Genomic DNA, 27,656 nt, shown 5'->3' with positions numbered 1-27,656 from the left:
ACTTTTTAATAGCGTTTTTTTCGATAATTTCATCGTCAACCTTAGTATTTCTTTTTTGCAAAGTGATCTAGTATATTTTATTTCGATAATATCAAATTTTCAAAACTGCCTGTGATTTTTTTAAAAAGCGCCCAAGCCACATGAAGCAAAAGTCCACTCCCGAGCTGAAGTGTTGCTGACTTCATACCACAAAAGTTGAATGAAAAAAGTTATCCAGAATGGATGTGGTGACCGTTCTAAATTTTTATTTTATGTACTGAAAGAACCTGATAACTAAGAGACCGTTAATGTTATTTTAAAACATTATGTGTTTCTAAATTTATTTCGAACACTTTTAGTGACAAATCGTTGAGTTTTAAAACTGAAAAAGATAAATTTTGAAGCAAAAATGGAAGATTTTAATTTTCAGTAAAGACGTTTCATTTTCAACCAAGAAAAAAGAAATTTGCAAAAAAAAATAGTTCATATTTCAACAAAAGTGATGAATCTTCGATAATAAAATAAATTCTCTACATAGTTTGTGATAGTTAATATATCCACCAAAAATACAACAAATTAATTGAATTCTCAATTAAAACAGACTAATTTATAAATAAAAAACGGAATTTTCAACTAAAGAGTTGAATTTTTAACTACGAAAGATTTTTCATTCAATAACGTCGAATTTCCTGCAAAACAGTTGAGTTTTAAACTCGAAACTATGAGTTTTTAAAAACAAATAATAAAATTTGTAACTCAAAAATATAAGTACAATGATAGAAAAGTAAATTTTTACAAATAATAAAAATCAAAATTTCCGTGAAAAAAATTAATTTTGAACTAAAACTATGAGCATTTTTCCATTCAACAAATGAAGTTTAAACCAAACATATGAACTTTCAACTAATGAAATTACTTTTCTAACAAAAAAAAATAGTTGAATTTACACCAAAAACAGACAAAATTTCAACTTAGAATAGTTAAATTTTCAGTAGAAACATTATTTTCCAAGAAATCAAATAAATTTTCAATGAAAGAGTTAAATTTCCAACAACAAAATGAAGTTTTAACAAAGAAGATTAAATTGCTACCAAAAAAGATAAATTTTCGGAAAATCATGAAAAATTTCACATAACAAAAAAATTATTAATAAAAAAAGAAGACTTAATAAAAGAATTAAATTTTGAACGAAAAAAAAGGTTTTCAATTAAAAATACATATCGTGAACAAAAGAATGAATTATTAACAAAGTACTTCCACTTTTAACTACATAGATTAATTTTCGAACAAAAATGATGAAATTTAATTAATAACTAATAGCTGATAATTCAAGCAAAAAATATTAATTTTGAACCAAAAACAGTTGTAATTATTAATCGAAAAAAAGCAATTTCAAAAAAAGTAAATGAATTTTTAAACCAAATACGAATTTTCAACAAAATATTTGAATCCTTGACAAAAACAGATTAATTTTCAACCAAAAAGTTATTTATTAAATTAAAAAAGATACTTTTTCAACCAAATATGTAATAGTTTAATTTGGATTTGATAAATTTAATTTTTAACCTAAAATAAAAGGATTCATCAACAAAATAGTTAAATTTCCAACTAAAGATGAATTTTCGAGAAAAAAAATTGTTTTTAAATAAATTAGTTCGATTTTCAACAAAATAGTTGATTTTAAACATAAAAGAGACAACTTTTCAACTTAGAATAGGTACATTTTCTGTAAAAAAATTCATTGTGAACCAAATTTTTAATGAAATAGTTCCACTTTTAACTGAACAAATCAAGTTTAACGAAGAAGATTGAATTGCTATCAAAAAGATAAATTTTCGACAAAAAGTGGAATATTTTAATTTTTAGTTGAGAATAAATTTCCAGTAAAAAAATAATTTTGAACAAAAAAAAAAATAAATTTTCAAGAAAAAGATGAATTTTCAGCTAGCAAAATAATAAATTTTGAACAAAAAAGCGCGGTTTCGACTAAAATGTTGAGTGATCAACAAAAAATCAAAATAATTCTTAACAAAGTAGTTCCACTTTTAAACAATTAGATAAAATTGTCATTAAAAAAATTACTTTTTAACCAAAAATAATAATTACGTGCAAAAAATTAAATTTTGAACAAAAAAAAAGGTTTAATATTGATCCAGAAAAAGTTTTGATTATTAACCAAAAAAGATGTAATTTCTATCAAAATAAATGAATTGCCAACCCTAAAACACGATTTTTAAACCAAAAATAATTGAATGCAACAAAAAAACGAATTTTCAATCAAATAGTAGGATTTTAAACTAAAAAAGATACATTTTCAAACAAAAATGAAACAAGTTTTCAAAAAAATAGTTCAATTTTCAAAAAGAGACGATCCTTGGGTAAAAAAAAATGTTTTTTTTTTTAAATAAATTAGTTGAACGTTTAACCAAAAAGAGTGACTTGGACAAAATTGTTGAATTTTCAACAAAATAATCATACATAATTTCAACTTAAGTTTATCGAAAAGTCCCTGGATTTATCTGAGTTTCCCTGACCTGCAGCAATAAAGTTGAGGGTAAAAATGTTGAACAATTTCAAGAAAACCGACTGTGAATTTGTAGATTAAAATTTCGCGTTTATTCGAAATCGCTTAAAAATAGGATTTTTCATTTTTTGGACACAAAAATGTGCTTCAGAGATATGGGGGTGCTGAATAAAAATAAAAAGGGTTGAATAACAAAAAAAATTCTGTTCCAAGTAAATAAATTTTGGTTTTCAGTTAATGATAATAATTTCAAGAAATACCAGTGGTAAAAGGTTTAAAAAAATTATGACTATGCTAAAAATTAAATTCTATTTTACCTACAAATTTTTAAACATTTACTTTTAAATTCTGGTATAAAAAAATGAGATTTCGAAATAATCATTTTACTGAAATAATTTTTGTTTGATTCAAAAAAAAATTGTTTCTGCAATAAACCCATTTTTTAATAAAATGTTGGTCTCTAATATGAACGACATTAAATTAATGAATTGAGATATATGAAATGCAGTTGAGTGTCTCAATCATAAACAAAAATGATAAATTAATTGCAGGAAAGAGCTACTTGGTTTGAGAAAATGCGACTCGACGAAACGAAAATAGAAATGAGAGCGTGCTTGATAAAAAAAATCTCCACCAGTTACAAAAAAAGGATATTTCCACTGCAAGACATTGTTTAGCGAATAAAAAAATGATAATAAAAATAATCTAAATATCGCGATTTTAAAATCTAATTTACAATATTTTTATTAATTAATTTACGCAAATTATTATTTTTAGTGTATATTCGAACTGGGTGATTCCGAATAAATAAAATTAATTTTGGAATTATTCATATTTTTTAAATTCGCTTTTATAACTAGTTTCAATTGATCTGAATTACGAACGTTAATCTCATTTAATAAACGAACCATGATTCTTTTTGGCAACAGCTGATCGGCGATTCTTCTCGAAACCACGAGTATTTTCATCTTTTTAGAGTCTTTACAGATTTTCAGCACAATATTCTTAATCCACGTTTTTCAAATAAATAAAAATGTTCCACATTTTCAGAGAATTCCTCACCCATTTCTCAAAAAGCGTCCAGAAAAACACAGCTCCCACACGCACACAACAAATCGGCTATATGTCCAGCAGCACAGAGCTAAGACACAACGCACACGTGAGAATAAATAGGAGAAACCGCGAAGTAATCTGAGAAATATATCAAATTACAGCCAGCAGGATTGAAATCTGTCTCGCGGCTAAAAAGAACGTTATATTTGCAACGTTATATATTTCCGCCATGACGTACTGCTGCTGCCGCGCTCGAAGAACTGTTTCTGGTGAGTGACTGTACCGCTCTGTTTGGCGTCGTAACTCGTTCACTTCACTCGTGGCGCGGAGTCGAACTGAGGCGAACTCAGTCGGACTTTCCCGAGCACACGACCTACCGACCCATTACCAATGAGAGTGGGGGAAAGATAGTCGAGGCCCCGCGCTTCGCAGTTTATTACTCTGTAGTCCCACACCGTGCATAATAGGGTGGGCCAAAAATGCATTGGATTTTTTTTAACTGCAAAAACTATTCAATTTTTGGTTAAAAATTTATATTTTACGCATGGAAGTGCAGAACTAACTAGATAATGGGAAACCCTGATACTACGTTCAAAATTTTAGTATATTTGTAGCCCCTCTCACCACCCCTTTAGTTAAAATAACGAAACCGTTCCTCATTGGGGCCAGAATGTTCAAAACCAACTGCAAGTCGCTAATCTTAACCAAATCAAACAAAATTTAGCTAGAAATGTTTGTAAATGAATTTTAAATAAACTCACGAAGACAAATTTATCAAAATAATGTGTTTAAACAATTATTGCTAATCAATCAATTTTTCAAATAAATTTGTTCGAACAGATTAATTCAAAACAACTTAACCAGTACGAAGAACATATTTTTTAATATACAATGAGATTTAAGAATAGTTCTTATTTACAACTACAATTTATTATAAATATAAAATTAATCTAGAAAAAATAATTTGTTGCAACAATTTTTTTGTGCAAAACTAATGGCAAAATTGAAATTAACGCACGAAACAACCTTAATGTACTAATGTAATGTACTTTAAATATAAAACATACTGCTTCTGACATATTTTTTCCAGTTAAATTAGATTTTATAATTTATTTTATAAAAAAAATAAAATTAGCAATAATTTATATTAAACAAATTGTTTAAACAAATTTATTTTACAAAACTAATGGCAAATTTTAAATCAACTATACTCTTTGTAATTCAATTACATACATTTCTGGCTGAATTTTGTTTGATTTGGTTAAGATTTGCGACCTGTAGGTGGTTTTGAACGAAATTATTGCAATATCCCCTATGTACTTTGGTTGTATTACGGATTTCAAGCTTATTCTGCATTTTTTGGCATTTATAATATATTGTTCTATAGTAAGTCGAATTTTCGATTACAAGGAATTAAACAAAGTATTTTAATTTATAAACTAAAAAGGATCAATTTTTAGTTATTCAATTTCCCACGAAAAAAGGAATTATAATATTTTCAATTGAAAAAATTAAGTTTTTACAAAAAACAGGTTTTCGAAAAAATAGTTGAATTTTTAATGGAAAACGGAATAATTATGTTTTTAATTAAAAATATCAAGTTTTGGCAACAAATTTTTAAAAAAAAATTTATTTTCAACCAAAGAGATGAACTGACGACTAAAATGAGGCATCTGCTACCAAAAATACATTTTTAACATAGTAGACCAACTTTCAATCAAGTCTTCGAATTATGAACAAAAAATTAATTTTTAACCAAAAAGATCAATTTTCAATAAGAACAAAAATTTAATAAATTGTTCAATTTTCAATCAAGGAGTAGAATTTTATACTCAAACGGTGAATCTTAAATCGTTAAAATGATTTATTAACAGATTTTTAAAATTTTCTACAAAAAAAACTATTGTTTTACTCAAAGAGGCAAATTCACAACTTAAAATGAAATAGTTTATTTTAACAACAAAAAAAACTATCTTTGAAAAAATATGTTAATTTTCAACTACTTGGGTGAAAGTTTAACCAATTTGTTAAAAATTTACATTTTTCAAAGATTCACCTTTTTGCTTTGAAATTTAACTTTTTTGTTGAAAATTAACATTTTCGTTAAAAAATTATATTTTCGGATTAAAAATTCAACCGTTTTGTAGATAATTTGTCCTTTATGCTTTAAAAATTCGTCTTTTTTAGTAAACAAATCCACTACTTTGTTGAAAATTGAAGCAGTTTTTTTAAATTCATATTTTTTAAAGATTCCCCTTATAAAAAAGAAATATTTTTAACTATAGGATCGTGTATTTTTTCGCGAAAAAAGTATTAGTTTAAAATTACATTTTCTTTTGGAAAATTCGGTTCTTTTTTTTGTTAAGTTCAGAAGCGTAGCTAGCCGTATCAATGATGCGGGGCCCTCGAGGTCTGGGGGCCCCCAAATAAAAATTAAGGAATTAAGTTTTTGTTTATTTTTCTAAAAAGCTCCCCCACCCCCTTAAAAAGTATTGACACAGGGCCCCCTCAGAGCTAGCTATGCCACTGGTTAAGTTTTTCTTTTATCTGAAAATTCCACTATTACATTTTCGGTTAGAAACTATTCATTTTTATTATATTACATTTTATTAAATTGATTTATAAAAAGTAAAAAGTAAAGTTTTCTCATAAAATCATTGTTAAACTAATAGGACAAAAAACAGATAATTTTTCAGTACAAAAAATTAATTTTTAAATTGTTGAATCGAATGGCGCTATTTGTTTTTGTGTATCTCGCATTTAAAAAAAGTTAAAATTCTTCTTACAAAAATGTGTGTTAAAACTTTAGAGAATTTTTGAGCCAATAAAATGTGTTTTGAAAAAAGTGGTTCGAGATGGGGGCTCACTAACACTGACAAAACTGCGGGGCTATCAGTTCTAGGAAGGACACAAACCCGGATGCCGTAATTTCAAGTTCCAGTGTAATTTATATTATTTGATTTCAATAAAATTCTCTGCATCAATGTAAGACCCGTATTTAAGTTTATTTAAAAGTATCGTTAAAAAATTTATTTACCAGTAGAATTATCAATTTCTTAAGTAGAAATAGTTACTAATTAATGTAGTTGGTTATTCTTACACACTACATTAGTAAATTTTTACTAATTAGCAGTAAAAGAATCGGCGCTATTTAAAATAGTAAAAAACTACTACCAATCAGTAGTTTTCTAGTTTTTCAGATTTATAAATAAGAAAAGAGATGCTAAAGTAAAGCACCTATTGTTTCTTAATTATATACAACATTCTTCCCAGAAAGAAGCTAATTATAACAAAGAAACTTAATTACCGTGAAATAAAACCGCATCCGCACACTGCCTCATATTGTAGCCTTCAAAAATGCATCAAGTTTGAAAATTTTATTGTTCGTATCCGTATCCGTATCCGGCTATGAAATGAAATATATCAATAGAAGCCGTTTCAATCCATTTTATAGGATTTTCATAGGCCCTAAATTTTTTACAATGACCGGCCCCTATAATTTTTGCCGAATCAGGAGCAGGCAGCGGTTTAGCGGATGTGCAATCCCACGCCGTGTTTCTCAATAACGTCACTGTGATTCAGAAAACCGGAAACTATTCGTTCAGGCGCCTCCGCCATATGCTGGTCCATTATTGAATGGCTCTCGTAAATCCGTAAATGCGTAGATTCGTAGTCACACACACTCTTCAATTTTTCCGGATTAACTTTTTTTTAGCACTGGTTATTAGGGTGAGCCGCGAAAAGTCAAAATAATTAGATTGGTTGCTTTAGAAAAATAATAGAAATTTAAATAGTTTAAAGGAATGGTTCAAGGTTACACGTTTTCTAGAATTTAAATTTGAATTAGTCAAAAGTAACTATTAAAATCAGTGAATTTGACTCACTGATGAAATCATTAATTTAAAATAAACCGATATGGTGTTTTCACTGATGAAATCAGTCATGGTATATCATATAATCTTTAATTTTCGCTGATTAATCATTTAGTTTGAATCTAAACTGTAAATTTCACTAATTAAATCAGTCAATTTGTATGGTCTAATATGTAACTTACACTAATAAAATCAGTTATTGTAAGTTGTACATCTCTAAATGGTACCTTTCACTGATTAAATAGTTATTGATATTGAAGGTTTTGAGTCACTAGCTTTCACTAATTAAACCAGTAATTTCGATTAATTTAATCCGAAACTTTTATTGTATAAATTAGACATTCATTGTTATTTTTAATCATAAAGTCAGTCACTTCAAAATTATTTTATCTGTTATTTTCACTAATTAAATCAGCCATTATGAAACATATATTCTGTAACTTTCACTGACCTAATTCGAAATTTGGATTATCTAAACCGTTTCATCCATTGATGTAATTAGTAGTTTTTGATTTTGTTCTGCTTCATAACTTTAACTAATTTAATTAGTCGCTTTCATTAGTCTTATACGTAACGTTCATCAATTAAATAAGTCGCTTTGAATTATCTAATCTTTCATTTTTACTAACCAAGTTAGTCATTTTGAAATACCGAAAACATTAATTCCATTAATTAAATCATTAATTTTTTATGTTTTCTACTCTCTAACTTTAACTAATTTAATCAGTCACTTTCAGTCCTATCCGTAATGTTCACCAATTAAATAAGTAATTTTGAATAATCTAATATGTGATTACTACTGATCAAATTAGCAAATTTTGAATGATTGAAACTAAACTTTAACTTTCATTAATTAAATCAGTCAGTTTGAATTCTCCAATCAGTAACTTTCACTAATTAAATTGGTACTTCTGAGCGACATAATCAGTAACACCTAATTCTTAAACCAGTGATTTTAAAGGATCTGAACTGTAAATTTCACTGACTAAATCAGTTGAATGATATAATCAGTAACATCCACTGAATGAAACAGTAATTTTTAATTATCCCAACTCCAAATTTCATTGATTAAATCAGTCCTTTTAAATTTTCTTATCAGAGACTTTCAGTAAATATGTAAGTTGTGCTGAATGATCCAAACTGCAACTTTTACTGATTAAATCATTTATTTTGAAAATCAGTCAATTAGACTCACCGATTTAATCAGTTTTAAACAATAACCAATTTTATTCGCCATTAAATACTTTACTCACAAAACGGTTTCCATCATTATTATTATCGAAGATAAATATTTTATTATTAACGCCCAATATATAAAATAGAATATTATTTCACCAGATACGAGATACATATTAAAATTAAATTTTTTGCTGGCATTCGAAATTTACAAAATTGAATATTTTTGAGAAATTACTACTTTCAGGGTTTAATTTATAATTGTGAAATAATTTGATTTCGTTAATAAATATTTCCTGCACTTTTATTTATTTTCAGGGTTTTGAAATTTCGGGAACTTGAAAAATGGGATTTTAAAATTTCAGGAACTCATAATTTCAATCATTTGAAATTTCTAAATTTGTTCAGATTAGTTAATTTCTACTTCCGGAATAATTCAATTACGATGATAAATATTTCCTGTAGTTTGACTTATTTTCGATAATTTGATACTTTGGGATTTTGAAGAATCAATTTTTAAAATTAAGGTAATCATACAATTTCAGGGATTTATTCATTTTGAAAATTTTTACTTTTTCATTTCTATACTTTCCGTGATTTCCACTTTTGGAATAAATTGATTGCGGTAATAAGTATTGCCCTTAATTTTATTTATCTTCGGTATTTTTATAACTTCCGAAATTTTCTATTGCGGTAATTAAATTTTTAGTATTTTTTATTATTCGTGACTTTTGCTTCCTCGGAAAAAATTATGTTGTCTTGCTAATTATTATGGGACGCATCATCGTGACTCATTGATCAACAAATTCGTTGAAGTGAACTGTTTTTTTCAAATTGCAATTCAATCCTACACTTTAATTAATTTCCGGCTGGTTTCTTTCTTCAATAAATAATGAATTTCAGTCAACAAAAGCCAAACATTGAGTTATGATCTTAAAAGGTAAAATTAAGGTAGTTCTCGTGCCAAAATAATAATTTTAACAATATTTTGTACATTTAATTATGACATTATAATTACTTGTTTGAAAAATGTTTTAAAGAAAAAGGTTTGAAATATGTCAACCATAGATAAATTTAATTTCGAAATTGAAATCAGCAGAGTTGTAGAGAATTTTTTCCTTTAAAAAGGCCATCAATTTTTACAATTAAATCATTTTACCAAAATCGTTAATTAGTGACATTAAGAAAAAATTTACTTACAAAAAACATCCTTAAAATAAACTTTTTTCTGAGCTCCAATATTTGTTCATTAAAAATAAAGTGTTTTATTTAAATAAAATTCAGAGTAGCATTCTTTTTATTTTTAAAATCATAGAAAAACTATTTTTTGATACATCTGATTTTTGGCACAACTATCTTAAGTTTTTTTTTTAGACAACTAGTATTTTATCTTATCAGACTATTGATTTAAATTTTAAGTGTAAAATTTTTGTCGTCAAACCAATAATTATCAATAAAAAAAAATTTTAACTGCATAAAAAAAATTATAAAATAAAATCCTCATTGAGATCATTAACATTTATATCGTTTATTACCCGTCAGAAAAAAAGACATCAAAGGAGTTCACTTCTCGGGGTCGTTCCACTTCATCAGTAATCAGTCGAATTATTCCACCAATTAAAGCGAAAGCTCGTATCAGTCAAATAATAGACGTAAGTATTAGAGTGATTAAAGAAAATGATTTTCGAATCTGAACATCCACTAAATTATACCTTTTTAGATAACAAATTTAAGAAAATAATTAAAAATCGAATATGATTTAGAGGTCTCATATATGAGTTGTGATCTTTTTAATTCATTTTTTGCACGAGTATGGTCCATCATACATTTTTTACCAGATTCGAGACAAAATTCGAGATTCGAGACGGAGTTCAAGAATCGAAACAAAATTTAGGATTCGAGACAAAATTCGAGATTCTAGACAATATTTGATATTCGAGGCCAAATTCAAGATTCGAGACAAATTTCGATATTCAAAGCCAAACTCAAGATTTAAAACAAAAATTCAAGGTTCGAGCCAGCATTCAAGGCTTTAGACAACATTCGGGATTTGAAACAAAATTCGGGCATCGACAGAAAATGTGAAATTTGGTATCAAGTTCGATATTCAAGACAAACTTTGAGATTATGACAAAATTCGAGATTCAAGCCCAAAATTCAAGGTTTGAGACCAAATTTGAAATTTGGGACAAAATTCAAGATTCAAAACCAAATGTCAGGTTTGAGATCAAATTCAAGATTCAAGAAAAATTCGAGATTCTGGACAAAATTCGATTTTCGAGACAAAGTTCGAGTTTCGAGGCAACATTTGAGACACAAGGCGAGATTCGAGGCAAAATTCGAGATAATATTTCAGATTTGAGACAAAATTTGAGATTCGTCACCAAATTCGCAAATTCGAGACAAAATTCGAGATTTAAGACAAAATTTGAGATTTGAGAGAAACTTTAAAAGGAGATACAAGACGAAATTAAAGTCGAGATTCGAGACAAGAATTAACACAAAATTAGGGATGACACTCAAGACGATATTCAAGATAAAATATCAAACGAGATTTATTTATTTATTTTATGGCTAATATGGTATGGCTTAGGCTAGTGGGCGTGTTCAAATTCGAAAATATTTTTTTTTTCTGATAAGAAGAATCGCCCTAATACATATATAGTGAAGTCCGGGATGGCAGGCGGTCAGGGAAAATCACAGGTTTAATCAATTATTTTTTTTCAAATAGCTTTTCGTCACTTTTTAAGATAAACTTACTATAGTCACTTTTTATACCTATTTCACTATACACTATTTCTCAATTTTCTTGAATTCCCTTGAAATTCCAAGGAATTTCCAAGAGTTTTAAAAAGTTTCAAATGATTTCAAAAGACATCAAATTAATTAAAATATTTAAGGGTTTTTAAAAGATTGCAAGAAATTTTCCATAGATTTCAATAATTTGAAGAGATTCCAAAGTATTTTACAGATTTTAGGGTATTTGAAAATAATTCAAGGAATTTTTAATTGATTTCAAAGGTCTTCAAAAGATTTCAAAATATTTTAAAGTACTTTTAATATTTTACGTTATTTAAAAATTTTTTAAGGAATTTTTTATTGATTTCATCAATTTGAAAGGATTCAAAATGTAATTTACAGATTATAGGGTATTTTTTGAAAATTCCAAGCAGTTATCATGAGCTTTAAAAAGTTTCAAGGAATTTCAAAACATTTCATAGGATTTTAAAGGATTTGTCATATTTAAGGGTATTTTAAAAATACTCCAAGTAATTTTTAATTAATTTCAAAAATTTTAAGTGATTTCAAATAATTTTAAAGACGATAGTTAGTTATTAAATTCCAAGGAAATTTCAAGATATTTAAAAAATGCCAAAGGATTTCAAAAGATTTTAATATATTTTTAAGTATTTTTAATATATTAGCCTTGAAGAATTTGCTAGATTTGCGGAAGAAATGCATCGATTTTATAGTACTTATATAAGGCTTAAGGATATTATAAAAGATTCGAAGGATTGTTTACGATTCGTTTGGATTTCAACGATTTTGAAGAGATTTAAAAGCTCTCAAGATATTTTAATAAATTTTCAAAGATTTTAAGAATTTTGAGGATTTTAATTAAAATATTTTTTAGGATACTTTAGAAAATTGTAAGAAATTTTTTAATGATTTCAATAATTTGAAGAGTTTTCAAAGGATTTTGAAGATTTTTGTGCATTTTGTAAAATTAAAAGGTATTTTCATGAGCTTTAAGAACTTTCGAGGAATTTAAAAATCTTTCAAAAGTATTTGAATTTTGTTGTTAATTCCATAGAATTTTTAATAGATTTTAATGATTTGAAAGGTTTCCAAAGGATTTAAAAGCTTTTAAGGTATTTTTAAAACATCCAAGGAATTTTTAAGATCCTTAAAAACTTTCAAAAGATTTCAACAGATTTCAATGAAATTTTTCAGAGCTTTAAAAAGTTTGAAGTAATTTTTTTTTAAATTTCAAAAGATTTGAAATATTTTAAGAAGATTCCAAGATATTTTTTAATTTTCAATCAATTTTTACTAGACTTCAAAAATGAGAAGGGTTCCTAAATTTGTTTGAAGATTGTAGGGTGTTTTTAACATTTATAAGCAATTTTTGACAAAATGAAAAATCGTAAGGAATTTTTAATAGATTTTAATAATGTGAAGGCATTCCAAACGATTTTAAAAATTAAAGGATATTTGTAAAACTTGTGAGGAGTTTTCAAGAGTTTAAAAAAATATCATGGAATTTCAAAAGATTTCAAGGATTTAACAAAAAAAAATGTCAAGGGGTTTTAAAGAATTTCTTAGAATTTCGGAACACGAGATTTTGGAATATTATAAAAGCTTCCATATTTAAGGCTCCGAAAATATTTGAATAAATTTTCAAAGAATTTATGAATGATTATTAAGGGATTTTCTAGGGTTTCAATTTTTTTTAAATATTTCAAGGTGTTCTCAAAGATTTCAAAGAATTTGTAAGATTTTAGGACATTGTAAAATATTTTAAGGAATTTTCAATTGATTTTCAATAATTTGAAGGGACTTCAAATTTTTTAGAAGATTTCAATGTATTTTAAAATATTTCAAAAAAAAAGTTTAAAAGTTTAAAGTTTAAAAAATTTAAAAAGTTTTATGGATTTCGAAAGACTTCGAAGGATTTAAAATGTTTTGGGGAATTTTAGAAGATTACAAAGAATTTTTTAATGATTCGCAGAGTTCCATTTTGTTGAAAAGATTTTTAAACATATTTTGGAGTTCATTTGGAATTCACCCTGAATTTTCATTAATTTATCCTAAATTCTTTTAAATTGCTTGAAATTCTTTTGAATTTTTTTAGTTCACTTGAATCCTTATAAATTAAATCAATTTTACTTAATTCAGAAAATGCATCTGAAACTCTTATAAATTTGGTCAAATACCTTGGAATTCTAATAAAATAAAAAAAAGTTATTAACATTATCAATGCACATTAGTTACTTTTAGTTATTTTTTGTGTTAGACATTAGTCACTTTGGTCACATTTTCACTTTTTAAAAATAAATTAAATAAAAATTGTGTTATTTCATTCATAATAAATTCGATATTAAAAGTATTACAAGATTATGATGTTAGTCTTTAAATATTAATCTTGAACGAAAATAAGAAATTAGTGAGAGAAAAATCAGAGAACCGTCAGGGAAATTATAAAAACGAAATTTTGCGGTCACCCTAAAAAAATTCAGAAAAATTCGAAATACTTGAAAAAAATGTGTGCAATACTTTTTTTGATCTTTCTCAATTGTGTAGTTTGCGTAATAGGAACACTAGGTAGTTCGCTCACTCATAAAGAGATAGGTCGATTTAAAAAAAAAATTATTTTTTGAATAAGTTATTTATTAATTTAAACATTAAAGACGCGAAGCGATGGAAAGCCCGAGCCAGTGCAGAGCGACGAAAAAATGTGAAAATGTAAAAAAGTAGAGAATCGAAAATAGACCGTAAGCTCTAGCGAGCAGATGTACTACTGACTCGCCGTCCGTCGCGTCGCCGTCGCGTCGGTCCATTCATCGGTGCGATACTACTATGGAGCTTGCGAGCTTTTTGAGGGCTACACGCACACTTCTGTCGCTGATTGGCCATCCTGATCGCGTGGGTGGCGAATTGCATGATACCTAGCCTAGCCGGCACCCCTACAATTTCGTTTCTTTTGTCAGGGTCATTATCTCTATATTTCTTTCCCTTCAAGACAAAAAAAAAAATAAGAAAAAGATTTTCATTAAGATATTATCCTTTTCCGTTTCATTCAAGCTTTCAACAAATAAGAAACTTCCATTCAAGGAAAAGCAAATTAGGGTACTTGTGAACAAAATGAGATCTTTGAAAAAAAAGTTTCTTCATAATATTAAGGATCACAATGATATTACTGTTGATTTTACTTCAAATAAAAAACCGTATTTTTAATGGAAAAATTTTAGTACTGGCAAAAAACATTTATTTTAACAATATTTTTGGCACTTAAATGTTCAGAGTTTTATTGCAGCCGTACTTTTCTCTAAGGAGGGGAAATAAGGGGAAATAATGGAAGGCGAAATAAAGGATTAAGGGGGAGTAAAAAAAATTAGAAGAGAAGTTATGGGAAATGAGGGAAAATAGATGAAATAAGGGCCATTCGGGTAGGGAAAGAAGGGGAAGTAATGCGCAATGAGAGAAAAAGAAAGTAGACGAAATGAGAGGAAATAGGAGAAATGAGGAAGTTAGGGAGAATGAGGAGATGAGAAGTAGGGAAATTAGGTGAAGCGAGGGAAAATTGGGGGTGTAGAAGTAGAATAAATAAGGAGAATTATGTCTATGAAAGTTGAGGAAGTAAGTGGAAATGAGAAGAGGGATATTAGAAGAAATTAGGAGAAATGGCGGAAATGAGAAGAAATAAGGGCAAAGAGGGGAAGTGAAGGGAGAGAATTTAAAAAAAAATTAGGGGAAACAGGTAAAACGAGCGGAAATGAAGGGAGAGGAAGTACGGAAAATGATAAGAAATTAGATGAGGAAAGGAAAAGAAATTAGGGAAAATGGGTCAAATGAGAGGAAACAAGAGAAGCGGAAATAGCGAAAGTGATGCAAAATGTGAGGAAGAAAAGTAGGAGAAATGATAGAACATAAGGGGAGGGAAAGTATAAAAATGAGGGGAAATAGGTGAAATAAGGAGAGATAAAGTAGAAGAAATATGTAAAATGAGAAGAGGAAAGGTAGGGGAAATAGGTGAAATTAGGAGATTGCAAGTGGTGGAAGTGATGGGATATATGGGTGTGAGTAGAAGACATGAAATAAATTAAGTAAAACAAGGGGGATATATGGGGACATAGGGGAAATATTGGAAATATGTGAAATAAGAGAAGTTCGAGGAAAGAAGGAGATGAGAAGTAGAGAAATTACAGGAGTGAGGTAAAGCTGTGGAAGCGGCAGCAAATTTGGAGTGTGAGAGTTGGAAAGTAAGGTGATATGAGGGGTATGGAAATAGGTGAAGTGAGTGGAAATGAGGGATGCTGAAGTAGAGGAAGTGAGGGGAAGTTAGGATAGGGAAGTAGAGAATGTGATGAGAAGTGGGGAAAATAATTAGAAATTATTTGAGTGGTGGGAGGGAACATAGGGGAATGTAGGGGGTGTCGGTGAGGAAAAGTATACGAGGAGTTTTTTTAACGACTGAAATATTTTGTCGGCTAAAATCGTTAAATCAATTATTTTCAAAGAAAACTTTTTTTTCAGAAACCTGCTTTTTGATTGCAAATTGAAAGTGGATTGGCTTGGATTGCCAAGGATTAAAAATAGATGGTCTAAGATCACAAATACATTATCCAGACTTACAAAATTTAATTATAATTCATCCACAAAATTAAACTTTGCAAATTAAAATTATCATTTTTTTAAGATCTCATAAAAATAATTTATTTATCTAGGGTGACAGTTGGATTATACGATTAAAAATTTAACAAAAAGAACATCTTTGTGGGAAACTCTTATTCTTTTTATAAAAAAATTGAGATCTTATTTAACAACTTATTGCGTGCTTCAATTGGCTATAAATATTTAGAATTCGTATCCCTCTATCGAAATGATATCATTCTCATTTTCATTAAATAAAGTTTTTATCATTCAAATTCATATAAGAATAAAATAAATGTTGATTTACGCGTAGGCGCTTGAGATAATAAAGCCGAGCGCTTTGTGTGAAATTACTGACGATTAATCACGTGTCTGCTTTTTCTCTGATGAAAAAATATTTCTATTCTTATAACTTAACGGTGTGAGCGTGAGTCTGTGAAATTCAAGAGGAATCTGATGATTTTTTAATCTACTTATCAGGCTGTTATTATATTTCAATCCGAAACAGCTAATCACAAATGAACAAGTTTTCAATTGTTTTTGGAATAATAAAGATTTTACTTTCAAAAATCATGGATAATATCAAATTTGACTTTTTTGGGAAAAAGGCACTTATTAAATTTTTTTATCACAAAAAGAAGCTTAGTGTTGTTAAAATTGAGTCTCCCAAAAATAGTTTTTTTTTATGATTTTAAGAAACAAATTAATATATTTGATGATGTAATTTAATATAAAAACCCTTATTTTTAATTAATTTTTTTTTTAAAGTTCCAAAGTGCAATGCACAATTAACAAATAATTTTAACAGTGGTACCTGATTTAATAGTAAAATTGAGTGACTTTTTATTAAATTTTGTTTGACGTTTAGCGTGAATCTTTATGCCAAAAAACAAATTTTCAACAAAATAGTTGAATTTTTAACCAATTAGTTAAATTTTGAAACTAAAACGACGAATTTATCATAAAAGTACCGGAATTTCTCCCTAAATAGTTATTTTTTCTAATTATAAAGTATAATTTTTCAACTAAAAATGTACAAATTAAATTTTCACATAAAAAATTTAAATTTAACAAAAAAAGGAATTTCAATAAAAAAATTAATTATTAACAAAATACATAAATTTAACAAATTTGTTAATTTTTAAGAAATAAAGGTAAATCATTTACAAAACAGTTGCATTTTCAACTCGAAAATAGTTGAATTTTTAACCACAAAAGTTGAATTTTCAACAAAAAAAAGTTAATTTTAAACAAAAAAAATTTAAATGTTTAATCAATAAGATGGATTTCACTATTCTTCTACAAAATAGACGAATTTTCACTAAAATACATAGTTACATGTTACATGTAATATATATTATAATAGTTACATGTTCTTTTTAATAGTTAAATTTTTATTTAAATAGTTTCAATTAATTAGAAATAGAAAACAGTTGAATTTAACAAAGTAAGTTGAATTTTCAACAAAATATGCGAAACATGAATCAAATCAGATTAATTTTAACCACTTGCATTTTTAACCAAAGAAGATGTTTTTTAACCAAAAAGAATTATTTTCAAAAAATGGAATAGTTTACTATTTAACCAAACATATCAATTGTCAACCAAACAATCTATTTTGAACAAAGTAGTTAAGATGACGAAAAAATTCAAAAATCATTATAAACTAATAGGACAAAAACTAATGGATAATTTTTAAAGAAAAAAATTAATGTTTAAATTGTTGAATCGAATAACGCTGTTACTTTTTACGTATCTAACATTTTTAAACAATTTAAAAATTAAAAGTTTTCCTAAGAAACTGTGCGATGAAATTTTAGAGAATTTTGGAACCAATAAAATGTGTTTTGAAAAAAATTGGCATTAACATAGTTCTGCGAACAAGTACTTGAAGTACAAGTTCAAATTTATTTTGAATATACCGCCGAAAGTAAATGGCGTATCACGTATAGCACAAGCGTATGTACGCTGCTGTTGTTATGACGCCGTGACTCTCGCTCCTCTCGCGATTTTTCTTTTGTGAAAAAGCGGATGCTTACTCTAATTTATTGTAAGTTAAATGATTTTGGTGATTGATATTATTGTTATTTTTAGTGGTTTTTTTTAATAGGTACGTTTTCAAATAAATATTTGTGTGCCTTTTCTTGTACACAAATTTTAAATAATATAAAAATGTTGAAAACCTACAACAGGTAGCTGATTAGTATGCATCTTTTAATAATTGTAAATTATTTTAAAGTTAAAAAATAATATTTGCAGTTGCTTGAACTTTCTTGCACAACGATGACTTTATAATTCAATAAAGTAAAAAGTCGTTAAAGCGCTATTATAGCAAATTGTCCCTTGTTTAATAAAGAAACTCAAAAACTAAAACTTGCTCGCACAACGAGGTCTTTATCGTTAGATAAAGTTCAAAGTCGTTACGAGTTCAATTGTGGCTCTTATTTTGAAAGGTAAAATAAAAACTCCCATTTACATTGAAAATTTCATCAAATACATTTTAATTTTCTCGCAGAACGTGATCTTTATAATTGAATAAAGTGAAAAGTCGTTATGACTTTATTATAACGGATTCTCCCTTTTTTAAAATAAAAAAACTGAAAAACCAAACCTTGATTGTACAACGAGGTTCTTATCGTTAGGTAAAGTTCCAAATCGTTAAAAGAAAAATTGCGCACAATCAAAAAATCCCATAACTCAATCTACTATCCGAATTCTAATGAATTAGGATAGTTTCTCTGACACAGGTTTTAAAGGATGAAAGAGAATCCTTTAAGGCCATGTGACGAGTGGGTCACGTGACCAGATTCCTACCTTACCGCCACTTTTTTTATTTCCCAACTCATTTTCACATGAAGTGCCACATCGAGTTGAAAACTTAGGATAATAAATAGGAAGCACTAAGGAAGGTGGTTCTGGTCCTAAATTTTAATAATTATAAAATAAGCAAAAAAATTATTTAAACAAAATACTTTTCTTATAATTATACAAATTTAGGACCAGACCCACCATTCTTAGTGCTTCTTGTTTAGTATCCCAAATTTTCAACTCGATGTGACGCTTCGTATGAAAATAAGTTAGGAAATACAAAAAGTGTCGGTAAAGTAGGAATCTGGTCACGTGACCCACTCATCACATGGCCTTAAGGCGCTTTAAACGAGTCGGTTTCGCTTGATCCACGTCTACAAGGACAAATTGTAGAACGTAATATTTTTACAACATAATCTAAAGGCAACTATACCGATTTAGATAGAGCGTTTTTTCCGAAAAATGTTCTTGTTCTTTTTTGTAATTGAAAATATTTTGTTTGCGCCTGAAACCGGTTTTAGGCGCAAGAAAAACCATTTTGAAATTACAAAAAAGAACAGGGACATTGGTCGGGAAAAGCTCTCCGTTTAAGACTATATAATTGCCTTTAGATTATGTGGTGAAAATATTATTTTAAAAAATTCATACTTTTAGACGTATGGTGGATCGAGCGAAACCAACTTGTTTGAAGCGCCTTAAGGGCATGTGACGCAACTAAATACCTATATTACCGACCTCACTTTATCAGTTCACTGAATATTTTTTTGAACCTAAGAACTTTTTTTCTAAATAAAATATCGAGCTGAAACTTTGGAAAATGTATTAGATTACAATAAAGTACGTTTAGGTACTGCATTTTGGAAGGAACTTCACTGCAAATTATTTCATCTTTTTTTTTAACCTCAAAATTTTTTGAATGTTCGAACTTTTTTTATACATAAAATATCGGTCTCAAACTTTGAAAAATGCAAGAGTAGAAAGAGAACTACGTTTAAGTACAAAGCTTAATAATAAAAGATGTAAAAAAAAAAATATTTCAACTATCAATCCCATCGGTATCAGCCGGTAACGTTGTGCACGAAACTACGAACCCTCTAGAGCCTCGTCTAGTTGCCGCCAGGGTTCGTATTTTCGTGTACAACGTTACCGGCTGATGCCGATGGAATTGATAGTTGAAATATTTTTTTACAACTTTTATTATTAAGCTTTGTACTTAAAAGTAGTTCTCTTTCGACTCTTCCATTTTTCAAAGTTTGAGACCGATATTTTATGTATAAAAAAATTTCGAACGTTCAAAAAAATATTCAGTGAACTGATAAAGTGAGGTCGGTAATATAGGTATTTAGCTGTGTCACATGCCCTTAAGGTCATGTAACGAGTGGGTCACGTGACCAGATTCCTACCTTTCCCTCACTTTTTTTGTTTCCCAACTTATTTTCACATAAAGCGCCACATCGAGTTGAAAATTTGGGATAATAAATATGAAGCTCTAAGAAAGGTGGATCTGGTCCTAAATTTCAATAATTATTAAAAAAGCAACAAAAAAATATTTACAACAAAAAATTTTTTTATGATGATACAAATTTAGGACCAGACCCACCATTCTTAGTGCTTCTTGCTTAGCATCCCAAATTTTGAACTCGATGTTGTGTTTCGCGTGATAATCAGTTGGAAAATAAAAAAATTGGCGATAAGGTAGGAATCTGGTCACGTGACCTACTCATCACATGGCCTTAAGAGTGGCGTCCCTTGAATGATGCGAATTTGTTGATTAAGGCTCTCGTTATTATTACATATTGAATTTTTAGATTTTTACTAATTAATAGTAAACAAATTTGCACCATTTGAATTAGTAAGCCTCTTTGGTGTAAATACGACACCGTAAAGAGGGCGAGGAAAATACACGCACGTATTTATCCTGATGTCCCTTTTCGCTTAATGTCAATAAAAGGACATTTTTTCTGGGACAAATCGCACCGACGCTATTTGCTTTTTTCCCTTTGAATTGAATTTATTGGTGTTTATCACGGATTGTTGGAGGGGTTAAGTCAGTAGTGATGAGGGGCTGAGGGGGGAGGGGGAATTAAGGGAGTGGAATTCGTATTTCGTAAGAACGATTTTGATGCGTGGGTTCCCCTAAGGCCTAAGCTGAGGCCTAATATAAAGCCATACTCATGTGGTGCGTGGGTGGATCTCTTAGTGTAATGAATGAACATAACTACTGTACAGAGTCGATACCTTGACATTTTTTTTAAAGAAGATTGAAGGGATCTGATGCTAGGCAACTCGTCAAATTTCCTTTTCGTGCTGGGAAATCAATTCCTTTCCGACCTTCTAAGTAAAGAAAATTGAGGTCGACAACAACCCCAATATATTTTTTCGTCTAAGGAAATTTCGAAATAATTTTTTTTGGGTCATCCCCAAAAAAGACACTTAGGAATATTGACTTGATACTTGGCCTAAGGGTTCCTTTTGCATCCCAATTATGAGTCATAAAAGAATGTTAAATTTTTTTGTCTGATATTATATTTTTGTCATTATTCATGAAAAATATTCATTTTGGGGGAAAATAATAGTGTAGAAAAATTTGTGTTCTGATGAGATCTGCAATTTTTATGTGCAGCGGTTTTACCTAAAATCAATACTGTTCGAAATTTTCAAATAAAACTAAATCAGGGTTGCGACAGGTCAGAGAATTTGAGAAAGTTAGGGGAAACATGACAGAGTTAGGGAATTATTGATTACTTGTATTATTATTTTATTGAAAGTTCTTCTTTTTTGTCTAATTCAAGTGTTTTATTTTAATTGAAAATTAAAATATTTTTGGATTGAAACATCAACTATAACATTTTTCGTTGAGAATTCGTTGTTCTTGGTTGAAAATTCTACTTCTTAGTCCTGAGTGGAACACTAATTTCTTGAAATTTAAGTTTTTTAAATTGATAATTCATTGTTTTAGTTAAAACACTTTTTTTCAAAACTTAACTATTTGGTTAACAATTTTTTTTAAAACTGAAAATGGATCTATTTGATGTTCAGGTGAAAATTTGCCTTCTTCGTTGAAAATCCATCTATTTAGTTGAAAATTTAACTAATTCGTTAAAAATTTATTCTACTTGGTTGAAAATTGATTTTTTTTTACCAAAAATTTAACTATTCTATCTTGAGATGAAAATTTTTTTTCTGAGTATTAACAAACTTGGTTCAAAACTCGTTATTTTGGTTGAAAATTCAACTACTTTGTTAAAAATTCCTTTTTTTTTAATGGTTTATCACTTTACTTGAGAAACATTTTTTTCTTAATTTAAATATTTTGTTGGCATTTATTTTGTATTGGAAAATTGATTTTTTTATCTGAAAAATCAAATATTTAGTTGAATTTTTTTTTAATTAATATTTTTCAATAGAAATGAAATATTCACGGTTAAAAAATCATTTATTTGTTTAAAAATTAAATTTTTTTGTTAAAGATTTATTTAGTTAAAAATTACTTTATTTTCTGATAATTCCATTATTTTATTTTAATTTTAAAATTTATCTGTTTTAGGTGAAAATTCCACTATTTTGTTAAAAATTCGTTTGTTTGGTATAAAAGTAATCTCATTAGCTGAAAGTTAATCTTTTTTGTTAAAGATTGATCATTTTTAAGATTCATATTTATTTTGCTAGAAAATTTGAAAAAAATGTTGTGTAAACAATTATTTTGTCAGTCCTTTGTACTTTCTATAAGAAGAAAAAGTGAGGGAAGGGAAATTAGGGGAAGTAAAGGAAAATGAGAGGAGAGAAAGTAGATGAAATCAGAGAAAAGGGTATGAGAGAAAATGAAGGGAAATGAGGAGAAGAAGAGTAGGGAATATGAGGAGAAGTTAGTCGAGGGAAAGTACGAGAAATTAGAAAAAATTTAGGGAGGGGAAAGTAGGGCTAGGGAGATGAGGAAGTGGAAGTAGTAGAAGAGATAGGAATTAAGTGTAGGGTAAGTTGGTGAAGTAAGGAGAAATAAAAGGTGAGAAAGTAGGGAAGATGAGAATAAATTGGTGAAAGGAAAGTAGGGAAGAGAGGGTAATTAATGGAAAGGAAAGTAGGAGAAGTGAGGGGACAGAAATTATAAAATATAAGTGGAAATGTGGGGAGTATATGTAGGGGAAGTGAGGAGCAATAAGGGGTAGGGAAGGAGAGGAAGTGGTAGGAAATAAGTGGAGAAGAACCAGGGGAAGTAGTGTAAATTAGGGAAGGGGGGGGGGTAGGTTAAATGGGGCGAGTAGAAGTATTGAAAGTGATGGAAAATGACGGTAGGGACAGTACGGAAAATGTGGGAAGGGGAAGTAAGGTTAATGAAGCGAGGGAAAGGAGAGGAAGTGAAAGAGAGAAAGTATGGGAAGTAAGGAGGGAAAGTTGAGAAAATGAGGAGAAATAGAGAAGTGTAAGTAGGGGAAGTAACGAGAGAGAAAGTGGGGAAGACGAGAAGAAATTATGGGATGAAAAGTAGGGAATATGATGGGACTGGAACCAGAGGAAATGAGTGAAATTAGGGAGGGGAAGTGGGAGAACTGAGTACAAGTGAGGGAAAGTAGGGAAAATAATTATAAATGATTGTGAGTAGTAAGCCGAAAATGATAGCCGGGGAAGAGAAGTATAGGAAGTGGGGAAGTGGTGTAGTAAGTGGGGAAGCGACGGGAGGGTTAAGTAGTAGAGGAAAAAAAAATTATTTTTCTGATTTAAAAAAAATTCTTGTAACTATAAAGATGATATTTATAGATTCCGGGTGCAGCTTCGATTTTTATACGTCGAATGAAGTGTTTGATAAAAAGCGATCATCCAAACTGGTTTAATTTTCAACTTGATCAAACTTTTGTCAATCGATGAACGGGAGGTCGAGCTCGGCCCATTCAGCGCTACAAGAGCGAGTGAATGAGAGTATCTTGAATGAGAATATTGACAAGGTTGAATTACAATTCTGATTCAGAATTTTAATTAATTTATGAAATTTGTTTTTTTTTTGAATGAACAACAAAATTGGTTAATTTTTAACCAAATGGTTAAGTTTAGAAGGCGATTCTTTCAAGAAAAGTCGAATTTGTAAGAAAATTGTTAATTTTCAAACAAGAAACACGTCTTTTCTGCCATAATAAAAGAAAAAAAATAGACAAATATTTAACCAAGTAGTAGAATTTTCAACCAAATGGTTTAAATTTTCAAGAAATTTTTTTAGTTTTTAGAAGACAGTTAATGTTTCACCACAAAATTGTTATTTTTCAACAACAAAATTTATTTTCATTAAAAAAAGTGGAATTTAACTAAATGTTTACATTTACAACAAAATAATTAAACTTTCAACAAAATAGTCAAATTTTAACTCAACTTAGAAAGATGAATTTTTAACAAAATACATGAATATTTAACAAAACAGCAGAATTTTCAACTATAAAAGATACATTTCTATTTAAAAAAAGAGACTTTTAACCCATCGAATTTAACCTAAATAGATAAAATTTTAACAAAATGCTTTAATCCTCAACTAAATAGACTAATTTTCAACAAAGATTATGAATTTTCTGCCAAATAGTTGAATATTTAACTTATAAAGGATACATTTGAAGCCAAAACTAGAGTTAGTAAACCTTCAGATAAAACATTAATTTTTAACAAACAATAAAAATGAATTTGTAACAAATTAGTTAAATTCCCAACCAAACATACGAAATGAAGAAAAAAAGTTTGACAAAATAGTTAATTTATAACGAAATAATTAAACTTTTAGCAAAATAGTTAATTTTTCAATCTAATAGCTGGATTTTTAACTGAATAGTTGAATCCTCAACCAAATAGATGATTTTTTAACCGAAATAGTTTCATTTAAAAAAAGATGAGTTTTCAACAAAAATTTGAATCTCAATTTTCAGTTTAAAACTGTTTGAATAGTTTGATTCTCAACCAAATAGTTAAATTTTCAATACAGATTAATGTTCTATTAAACAGTTCACTTTCTAACTTATAAACAATAAATTTTTAACATAAATTGAATATTTAAAGTTTTAGATACAATAAAAAAATTCATTTTGACCCAAACATAAACGAATTAGAATAGTTAAATTCCCAAACAAAAATAGAAATTTTCCACTAAATGTTTTTTTAATGAATAAGATTAATTTAAGATCAAAGACATTGTGGAGAAAATACACAAATTGTCATCAAAAAAGAGTTAAATCTTCAACTGAAAAATGATACATTTGTAACGACGTAATTGAATTTGTAACTATAAAAGAAAAATTTTCAACAAAAAAGGAATACTTCAATTTTCAGTTAAATTATTTACTTTTTTACTCTAAACCAAAAAAGAAATGATTTTTCAAAAAAATAGTTTAATTTTCTGCTAAAGAGAACTTTTCTACCAAAAAATCGACTTTAAAAAAATTGGTTCATTTTTCAATCAAGTAGTTTGAATTTTTGACTGAAAAATATGACTTTTTAACAAAATAGTTGGATTTTAAACAAATAATTAATTGTTGAACCAAATAGTAGAATTTTTAACCAAACAAGATGAATTAAAAATTGAAAATATATTATATTCTAAGAATATATTTACCTTTTAATTGTAAATACCTATAGTGAGATTAATAAAATTATAAACTTGTGACAGTCGATTAATTTAATTTTAGCCTAGTGAAACTGTTCTATAGGTAAAAAAAAGTTTTTTTCGAACACTTTTCGATTTTTTTGTATAAACAACCTGTTTGGAAATATATTGAAAAGAAAGTTGAAAAATGGATTTCGTTATTGAGTCTCATCTGTTTAAAAAAAATATTATTTAGGTAAAAAAAAGAAAATATAGCAGCTTTTTTAACAAAATATATATTTTTATTGTACTATATGTTCTTAAGCCTTTCAAAAATTTATTTTTTTCAGATACTAAAATAATGGCTTAATAATAACAATTACATCAAAAAAATTATGCAAAAAGAAAAAAACCCTTCAGGAAAGAATTTGTACAATGTGCTGGTGTTTTGAAATTGGGCATTAGGATGACCCAAGTAAATAAAATTGTTGTTTGTTGTCTCACTATCATATTTTCTTTTATTCAGTGTAAAATTATTTGTGTAATTTTATGAATTAAAAAAAAATTAACTCATAAAAGCCTAGGAAGACTTCAAATATATTGTTTAAATATTTTATAATTCGTTAAATAATGTGAAGACAATTTAAGTTTTTATTTTTGGACCTTCAAACAACCTCAATTTAAAAAACTTCAATTAAAAATGTATAATTGAAAAACGGGTTTTTTATACGATAACTTTTTTCATTTACATAATTCAAAGTTGATGCAAAAATATACAAAATTTCTTGTCATCAATATATTAACAATTCATTTGGATACCTTTTATTGAACAGGAAGGAAGTTATGGTGATTTATAATAATTGAACAATTTTTTTGCAGTAAAAGTTTTTTCATTTCATTAATAAGAAAGCATTTTATTAAAAATTCAAAAAGTTCCGGTCATTTACCATTGTTCTTATGAAGCGTAGTTTGAAAACCCAGTATCGAATTTAAATGTTGTTTAAATTATTGAAAAAACTATTGAACTGTTACAATTTTCCTTTAGAACTCACACTTTGGTTGAAAAATAAACTACATGGTTAAAAGTTAAACTAGTTTGTAAATATTTTTTTTTGTTTAAACATTCGTAATTTTAGTTCAAAATCCAGTTTAGTTGAAAAATGATATTCTTGATATTTAAACAACATTTCTAAAGTCATCTTAGAATTTTGTTAATGAAAAATTATGTAAATAACTGTGCAAGAAAAATAGTAATATTCTAGAAAGTAGTTTTTTAAAAGTTTAAGGGTAGTTTTTTATCACTCGACTGTTTACTTTTAGGGGTAGTATTCTGAATAAAATTAGGTTTAAATAATTTTCAGTGATGCCTACCAACTTTTCACTGTCATACTTATTGCTTTCAGTTAATTATTTTGTAATGTTTAAACAAAAAAAGTAAATATTTTCAGCATTTAAAAGTCTTACACTAGCGGTTAAACTCTTTTTTGTTCTTTAATTTATAAAAATTTGCACAATTATTTTGCCACAAAATGAATGAAAATAGTAGAGTGAGGAGGCAAAAAAAGTTCTTTTTGAGTAACCCTTTTTTGAGGCATGTTTATGTTGTGAAAGTGTGGGTGAAAAGCGACGCGTTCTAGTAGGGACAGTAGTAGCAGCAACCCTTACTTTTTTGGGGGGTGATCCTCGTGCTTGTCCTAGGTCACAGCAAAACTTTGATATTTAATCGGGAATCGCACCACCTTGTATTGTATACTTGAAAATTTGAAACCGAGAATAAGTTGCATCGGACGCATCTGAATGGCGTTTGAACGAGTTGAAAAATGACTGTGAACTGCATGCAAGGAGAGGGAGAGGGATAGACGCGCGCATTCGTGACACGAATTCAAGCTTCCAGTTATTCTACCCCACCCCATCCCACCCCGTTCCGCCTAGAATGTCTTTCTTTAAGGGTCATTCATTAATTACTTGAAGCATTTTTCGGAAATTCGAACCTCAAAATCCCCCCCCCCTCGCGTATAAAATGTTATTAAGATTTTATAAACTTAAGGGTATGTAACACAGCCAAATACCTGTATTACCGACTTCACTTTATCAGTTCACTGTTTATTTGTTTGAACCGAAGAACTTTTTTGTGAATCAAATTATCGAGCTGAAAATTTGGAAAATGTATTAGGGTACAACAAAGTTCGTTTAGGTACTTAATTTGTCTGGGAACTTCACTCAAAATTATTCCGACCAAATTAAAACTGGAAGCCTTGTTCATATCTTTTTTCTGAACCTCGACATTTTTTGAAATTTTGAACTTTTTTTATACATT

The 27,656-nt window shown here is 28.2% G+C and overlaps 1 protein-coding gene across 3 annotated transcripts in view; it reads right to left on the bottom strand.

Moving 5' to 3' along the window:
- Positions 1 to 27,115, bottom strand: part of LOC117177424 (tyrosine-protein phosphatase non-receptor type 5-like) — a 67,545-nt gene extending 40,430 nt beyond the window's left edge. Inside the window, exon 1 of one of the 3 annotated variants that reach the window (XM_033368097.1) lies at positions 27,005 to 27,115. Coding sequence is in view for 1 of the 3 variants with exons in the window: in XM_033368095.1 (XP_033223986.1) it covers positions 3,566 to 3,569 (4 nt within the window). In the remaining 2 variants the exon portion in view is untranslated. Of the gene's footprint in view, positions 1 to 3,411; positions 3,836 to 27,004 lie in introns of those variants that run through there. The other 2 variants (XM_033368096.1, XM_033368095.1) reach the window with 2 other exon arrangements.
- Between the last annotated feature and the right edge of the window lie 541 nt (positions 27,116 to 27,656).

The sequence above is a fragment of the Belonocnema kinseyi genome, chromosome 7 (assembly GCF_010883055.1).
Source record: "Belonocnema kinseyi isolate 2016_QV_RU_SX_M_011 chromosome 7, B_treatae_v1, whole genome shotgun sequence".
Classification (NCBI taxonomy): domain Eukaryota; kingdom Metazoa; phylum Arthropoda; class Insecta; order Hymenoptera; family Cynipidae; genus Belonocnema; species Belonocnema kinseyi.
This window is presented reverse-complemented; position numbering and strand designations above follow the sequence as displayed.